This window comes from Chiloscyllium punctatum, chromosome 19 (assembly GCF_047496795.1).
Source record: "Chiloscyllium punctatum isolate Juve2018m chromosome 19, sChiPun1.3, whole genome shotgun sequence".
Taxonomy (NCBI): Eukaryota; Metazoa; Chordata; class Chondrichthyes; order Orectolobiformes; family Hemiscylliidae; genus Chiloscyllium; species Chiloscyllium punctatum.
The window spans coordinates 52243115-52250803 of NC_092757.1; the positions used below are offsets into that span (position 1 = coordinate 52243115).

General features: G+C 42.9%; 1 protein-coding gene across 2 annotated transcripts; it reads left to right on the top strand.

Annotated features, from left to right (window-relative positions):
- The first annotated feature begins 78 nt into the window (after positions 1–78).
- alkbh4 (alkB homolog 4, lysine demthylase) lies at positions 79–7689 on the top strand. Of its 2 annotated transcripts, XM_072589399.1 has the most exons (4): positions 195–300; positions 1167–1369; positions 3032–3229; positions 6355–7689. In XM_072589399.1, exons 3-4 carry the CDS (start codon positions 3182–3184, stop codon positions 7024–7026), a joined length of 720 nt encoding a protein of 239 aa, XP_072445500.1. In that variant the 5' UTR covers positions 195–300; positions 1167–1369; positions 3032–3181; the 3' UTR covers positions 7027–7689. The 2 variants fall into 2 exon arrangements, with proteins under 2 accessions (XP_072445498.1, XP_072445500.1); XM_072589397.1 differs by lacking the exon at positions 1167–1369 and having other exon boundaries at positions 79–300.

Sequence of the window (7689 nt, forward strand, 5' to 3'; positions counted from 1 at the left end):
GGGCGGGTCGGCATCTGCGCATGCGAATTCTGAGCGAGTCTGTCAGCGGAGAGCCCGTCGTGACCGGCGGTTGGCGCTCGCGCGTGCGCATTCTCACGGGGTGGGAGTAGGGACTGTTCACCCCCGGTCGTAGGGCGCCTAGCTACGATCCCGTGTGAAGGCTGCTCCTGTCGGTGCAGGCCTCTGGCCTTGGGCATGTCCGTGCAGAGCAGCGGCCCGCCTGGCTGCGGTTGCAAAGGGGTCCGTTCGTGCCTGGTCTGTGAGCGGGGTGGGATTGAAGCGGTCACGAAGTGCCAGCGGGTAAGAGTTCACCTCCACTCCGGGAACAGCTGATAACCGGTTGTTTAAACAAACAGTGTATTCCTTACAAATATGGTGCACCGAAAGACCGAATTATTTTATAAAATATGGCAGCCCTTCTTGAATTGCATAAATACAGATATTTCGGTTCTCCTAACGAGGGCTTTTATTTAATTGAGATTACAAACCTGGCTGGTCCGGGGCCTCTTAGGAGAGGAATCCCACACGAATACGGCTTTTATTACATTTGATGTTAACACATTCCGAGCATGTAAGAGATTTAAATATACACTCTGGTTAGTTGTAGGTTAGATTAGTAGAAAGTTGAGGTTTTTTTTCTTTTTTGGTATTTTTTTTCTTTTGTTAAATATTGGCTATTGTATATTTGATTTAATTGTATATCAATGAGAGTTTTGTTTATTTTTGTTAACTTGTAAAAATGTTAAATTTCTAATAAAAATATCTATTTAAAAAAAACAGTGTAGAAACAGAGATACTTCAACATCCACAGCTATAAACCCCCCAAACTGTAACTCCTCCTTTCTTCAAAAGTGATGTCGGAACCTGTTGAGTATATCCATCTCCAAGATTGTAGATTTCCCATGTAATTTTGGTTTTATGTGTTATTAGATATTCGAAATCCAATAAGAAAATTTAAAAACAAATCTTTCCAGCAGTCAGCTGGAAATCCTTTCCCAATCCAAATTTCACTCTTACTCCTAATTCGTGTGTTCTTCTGTCTGTGCCACTGTAACAAATGCTATTATGGGCCATTGTGGGAAGCTGCTTTGAGCAAGTCCTTTCGTGCACAGAAGTTTCCAAGAATTGACGGTTATCACTAAGAAGTTCAAGATGTGATTTTACAGGAGTATCACGTTTTGATGGAAGGAACAGGGAAGACAAGATTTAAAAGGGGCCATGGAGGGATTCAACAATCAATATGAGGATCTTGAAATTGATAAATCCGATGGAGGCTGCTGACTGGAGGATGAATGGATGTTAATTATGGTGGGATAGAAAATGGAATCTTTGTATTGTTGCAGTGCAGAAGGAGAGCATTCAGCCCGATGTATGTACAAGCATGCAGTTGATGCAGAAGTAGGTTAGATTAGACTATTTACATTGTGGAAACAGGCCCTTCGCCCCAACAAAACCACACCTACCCTCCGAATAGCAACCCACCCAGACCCGTTCCCCTACATTTACCCCTTCACCTAACACTATGGGCAATTTAGCATGGCCAATTCACCTGACCTGCATATCTATGGACTGTGGGAGGAAACCCACGCAGACACTGGGAGAACGTGCAAACTCCACCCAAACAGTTGCCTGAGGCGGGAATTGAACCCGGGTCTCTGGCGCTATGAGGCAGCAGTGCTAGTCACTGTGCCGGTGTTTAGCCCTTAATGCCTGTGCAGCATTCAATAAGATGCCGGATAGTCTGTTTATGTTTTGAATTTCATATTTCTACCTATCTTTGATTCCCCTGCCTAATTAAAAATATATCTACTACCTTAAAAAGATTCACTGACCTGCCTTCTGAGAATTCCAAAACTACACAACCATCAGAAAGAGAAAAAAATCCTAATCTTTACCCCAGATGGGCAACACTGGTTTGGAGGATTTTCTTCCTCTTTGGAGGAAACATTGAATAGATAGGGCTTGTACTTTTTTAGAATTTAGGAGAATGAGAAGCAATTTTATTGAAACATAATAGGCTTGACAGTGTAGTTGCCAAAAGGTTGTTCCCTCCTGTGGGAGAGTAGGACCAGTGTATACTTAGAGTAAGGGGTTGCCCATTCAAGATTGATATGAGGAATTTTTTCGCTGAGGGTATTGAATTAGTTAATTTTTTTAAAGTGGAGGACTGTACATACTGGATTGTTAAAAATATTCAAGACTTAAACGTAGGAAAATGGACCGTAAAGATTGTCGGATCCTATTAAATAGTGGAGCAGGTTCAAACCTAATTATGTTCCTAATTTGTATGATCTTGTGGATCAAATGGCAAATATTTATTCTGCTGAAGTCATAGCACTGCTGACTTCACTTTAAAATAGGTCATTGGCCGTGACATAAAAATGTTACTAATTTATTTCTATTGAGCAAAGAAACATGCCACTCCTTTAAGGGCCTTAGATATTCTGCACAATATTTTCTACAATTTATTTATAAATTGGTATTTTCCCAGTAGAACACAACCACCAACATTTGCTCCCTGCTAAGCAACTCTAGGAAACAAAGCAGCTGATAGAGACACAATATTTGGACCATTTTGCTCCCTTCCTATCCCCTGACTCCCTTTCACCAACCAGATTCATTCCTCCCATTGACCAACCAGGTCGTATCCTCTACCGGTCTTCACTTATCCCCACTACAGCACCCCCCCCCCCCCCCCCCCCCCCCCCCCGCTTTATCTGTAGCTCCCACTATACCCACCCTCCAGTACTGAAGAACGGTTACACACGAAACGTTGACTTCTCCACGTCCTGGTGCTGCCTGGCTTGCTGTGTTCTTCTAGCCTCCTGCTTGCCTATACATTATGTCTTGTCTCATTATATCAACTCTAAAATGTTTGGGTTTTTTTCCTTGTGCTAAAACTTTCAAAGTCTTTCCTCTTCTATTGTCTTGCATGTTTATGAAATAACTCATTTACCTGCCATGCTTGCGTGTTAAATAATTAATATTCTAAGGAATTGAATCAAATGGTTATCAAATTCTCTTTCCCCAGAGGAAGTACCATTTTACTTATCATCCTACATTGGGCTTAGCAATTGGGAATGATGACTCTAGTTTAAGTGGCTGGACTTTTCCATTTCCTGGAGTATTTTTATTAGATGATTTTGTAAATGAAGAGGAGGAAACCAAGCTGGTGAACCTGATGGATAATGATGAATGGAAGCCTTCACAATCTGGACGCAAGAAACAGGTAGGTTTTCCTGGTGCATTAAAAAAATGCTATGTATGGGTCAGTATTAGAACATTGTTTATATATTCAGCTTGACAGCATTTTTTTGTATGAATCTCAATATGATGTGTTAACTTATGACAGATTCAGCGTAGCTCAGACCAGCCTGTGTAATACCTCCCATTACACTAAGAACTAATAGGGGAGTCCCAAATACCTGAATGGCAATATAGTCTTGCATTTCAAACTGATCACTAATACAAATCAAACTTTGGATTAAGGTATTCTGCTACCAACTCTAAAAGAAAATATGCACTTGTATTTAGACTGATCTTTCCACGTTTCCTGGTTTGGAGTTTTTTTCCTGTGTTCTGTAATTTCTTCAATCTCATGGGATGTGATGTTGAACACCGCATCAACTAACTGGAAGCATTCCCTTGAGTTTTCACTTTTCTGTTTTGTGAATATTTTTTGTTTGAACAATTAAGAGTTGAGGGAGTTCTTGAGATTGGCAGCAATAAGCAAATGCCACTAAGACGCACAACCTTAAACAAATTCCAGTTATTTCGAATGTAATCTATATCCTTCAGTATTACTGTTTAACATTATAGGTAACTTCATTCCGGAATCGATTTGTACAAGTCATATTTGACTTCCTTATCAGAGCAAACCCAAAGTAATCTTGCATGGGCAATTTTTTGTTTGAAAAAGAGGGTTTAATGAATAGCTCATTGTGTGGTCTAATGAACATTAGTATGCAAGTCTGACTAGTTAATCAGGAAAGTGAGGCAATCTGCAGTTAGTTTAGCAAGGTTGCATTTCTGATATCATCATGATTGCCATAAACTGAAATATTTTGCATTTTCTTTGTAAAATTTGCATCATCAGGCCTTTCCAAAGTACTGAGCTGAAAATGTGTGGCTGGAAAAGCGCAGGTCAGGCAACATCCAAGGAACAGGAGAATCAACGTTTCGGGCATAAGCCCTTCCTCAGGAATGAGGAAAGTGTGTCCAGCAGACTAAGATAAAAGGTAGGGAGGAGGGACTTGGGGGAGGGGTGTTGGGAATGCGATAGGTGGAAGGAGGTCAAGGTGAGGGTGATAGGCCGGAGTGGGGTGGGGGGCGGAGAGGTCAGGAAGAAGATTGCAGGTTAGGAAGGTGGTGCTGAGTTCAAGGGATTTGACTGAGACAAGGTGGGGGAAGGGGAAAATGAGGAAACTGGAGAAAGCTGAGTTCATCCCTTGTGGTTGTAGTATTCCTAGGCGAAAGATGAGGCGCTTTTCCTCCAACCGTCGTGTTGCTATGGTCTGGCGATGGAGGAGTCCAAGGACCTGCATGTCCTTGGTGGAGTGGGAGGGGGAGTTGAAGTGTTGAGCTACGGGGTGGTTGGGTTGGTTGGTCCGGATGTCCCAGAGGTGTTCTCTGAAACGTTCCACAAGTAGGCGGCCTGTCTCCCCAGTATAGAGGAGGCCACATCGGGTGCAGCGGATGCAATAAATGATGTGTGTGGAGGTGCAGGTGAATTTGTGGTAGATATGGAAGTATCCCTTGGGGCCTTGGAGGGAAGTAAGGGGGAAGGTGTGGGCGCAAGTTTTGCATTTCTTGCGGTTGCAGGGGAAGGTGCCGGGAGTGGAGGTTGGGTTGGTGGGGGGTGTGGACCTGACGAGGGAGTCACGGACGGAGTGGTCTTTTCGGAACGCTGATAGGGGTGGGGAGGGGAGGGGAGTGGAGGGAAATATATCCCTGGTGGTGGGGTCCGTTTGGAGGTGGCGGAAATGACGGCGGATGATACGCTGTATATGGAGGTTGGTGGGGTGGTAGGTGAGGACCAGTGAGGTTCTGTCCTGGTGGCGATTGGAGGGGCGGGGTTCAAGGGCGGAGGAGCAGGAAGTGGAGGAGATGCGGTGGAGGGCATCGTCGATCACATCTAGGGGGAATTTGCGGTCTTTGAAGGAGGCCATCTGGGTTGTACGGTATTGGAACTGGTCCTCCTGGGAGCAGCTGTGGTGGAGACAAAGGAATTTGGAATATGGGATGGTGTTTTTACAGGGGGCAGGGTGGGAGGAGGTGTAGTCTAGGTAGCTGTGGGAGTCGGTTGGTTTATAGTAAATGTCCTTGTTGATTCGGTCGCCCAAGATAGAAATGGAAAGGTCTAGGAAGGGGAGGGAGGAGTCGGAGACGGTCCAGGTAAATTTGAGGTCAGGGTGGAAGGTGTTGGTAAAGTGGATGAACTGTTCAACCTCCTATTGGGAGCACGAGGCAGCGCCGATACAGTCAGTCATCGATGTAGCAGAGGAAAAGGTGGGGGGTGGTGCCAGTGTAGCTGCGGAAGATGGACTGTTCCACATATCTTAAGAGGCAGGCATCCTAACCTGCTCACCTATCGCATTTCCAACGTCCCTCCCCCAAGTCCCTCCTCCCTACCTTTTATCCTAACCTGCTGGATGTTGCTTGACCTGCTGCATCTCCTGTTCCTTGGATACTGCCTGACCTGCTGCGCTTTTCCAGCCAATTTCTCTTTCCAATCCTCCCACTTCCTCCAAACCAAAGGAGTAGCCATGGGCACCCGCATGGGCCCCAGCTGATCTCCAGCATCTGCAGTCCTCACTTTCTCCTTTCCAAAGTTCTGCTCAATTATCTTTGAAGTGTTGCTACTGTTGGAATTTAGGGAAAGGGGACAGCCAAAAAAAAAACCAATAATCACAATAGGCAGTTTCCTTTTTGAGAGACTGATTGAGGGTTAAATGGCAAAACTGGCAGAACTCTTCTGCTGTCCACAGGATAAGAACGCTGGTACTTTCACAACCACCTGAGAGAACAAATAGCAGTTTCCTGTCTCAACCGAAAGATTGTTTTTCCAACACTGCAGCACACCCTCTACATCAATTATTTACTCTACAATACTTTGTATATCCCCAAGTGGAAGATACAGTGCCTTATCTCAGAAAGTTAAGTAAACCTGCTTTGTATTGTTTCCTGTGATATTAAAACTTTCAAAATTGGCTTTGCTATTTTCTTTGCTCTTTCAAAACGTTTTCTAAAAAAAGTTTTCACATTTAGAAATACTTAGTAATTGCTAACAATGCATAGATAATTTTCTTAGGTCTTAGTATATTATTACGTATTTTTTCCTTTGTCAATATGCAGGACTATGGTCCAAAGGTGAATTTTAAAAAGCACAAGTTGAAAGTGGGAAGCTTCAGTGGCCTACCATGCTTCAGCCATTTCCTCCTAAACCGAATGATACAGTATCCTGTGTTGAAAAGCTTTCTGCCTGTGGAGCAATGTAACCTGGATTATAGACCGGAACGTGGCTCTTCCATTGACTCACACTTTGATGACTGGTGGTTATGGGGTGAGCGTTTGGTCAGCCTTAACCTGTTGTCTGAAACTATATTATCAATGTCTTGTGACTCAGAGGATCTCATCCAGCTACATCATAATATGGTGTGCAATGCACAGTCCTGTGATCCAGTAACTGATCATTCAGAGAGCCTTTGTAATTTCCATGATGATAATACTCAAGTTCTTCGCACGGATAACTGTAGTGTGAAAATCACTAGTGACACCTGTCAAAGCCATGTCCCTTACAAAGACGTAGAGGTAGCCATACATTTGCCAAGGAGATCTTTAATTGCTTTATATGGAGAAGCACGATATACATGGAAACATGGCATAAACAGGCAAGATATTAAATCAAGGCGGATCTGCAGTACCTTCAGAGAGCTATCCAAAGAGTTCAGCCATGGAGGGAATCAAGAGGCATTGGGAAGAGAACTCCTGGACCTTGCACTGAGCTTTCAAGGTGTTCCTGTATGAAATTACTGTTATAAAACATCAAGTACAAGCATTCTTCATTACAAACTCAGCTTTGGGATAGCTACAAAACAAAAAAGTCCCACCTTCCTAATGCTGTGGTCTGGATCACGTGTCCGAACCTTTGCAGCATTGTAAAGGTTTCATTAGGGTTATACAAGAGTAAAAAGAGATTTTTTGCATCGGATTTCGTTTTTTTCTGCTATTTCATTGAAAAACAGCTGTCCATTACTGATCTTGTCCCTTTTAAGCAAACAGCCTTTTGTCAGAAATTATGGCATCAGCGTCATGCTTTGGCACAGTTATCCACTAATGTACTGTGCACACTAGCCAAAACAAGGCTTTTATTAGTGAGGGAGATGATACATGAAGCATATGTAGAGAATCTATAATCTATTCAATCCACATTTAGTGGAAATAGTTGATGGTTTGAGTGTTGACTTGTTATGAAATTACTGTCTGTTTTTAATTAATGAACTAGGTATGCAGTTCAAATTATGCCAACCTGTCAAATGTTTCCTCAGAAACCACTCAAAACAGAGAGGTAGTGATCAATTTTACATTCAAATGTTTAGATTTTAATTTGAATAAATGCTAATATTGTAAATTAATTTTGTGCTCTAATTAAACTTTGTCATTAGTGTAATTAAAGTTAATATTTTAGAA

What these genes read in the sequence shown, in the direction of transcription:
- alkbh4 (XM_072589397.1), top strand. Translation starts at nt 196, where the DNA reads ATGTCCGTGCAGAGCAGCGGCCCGCCTGGCTGCGGTTGCAAAGGGGTC. An exon ending in CGGTCACGAAGTGCCAGCGG is followed by an intron (nt 301 to 3,031) that starts GTAAGAGTTCAC and finishes CTCTTTCCCCAG; the next exon opens with AGGAAGTACCATTTTACTTA. An exon ending in AATCTGGACGCAAGAAACAG is followed by an intron (nt 3,230 to 6,354) that starts GTAGGTTTTCCT and finishes GTCAATATGCAG; the next exon opens with GACTATGGTCCAAAGGTGAA.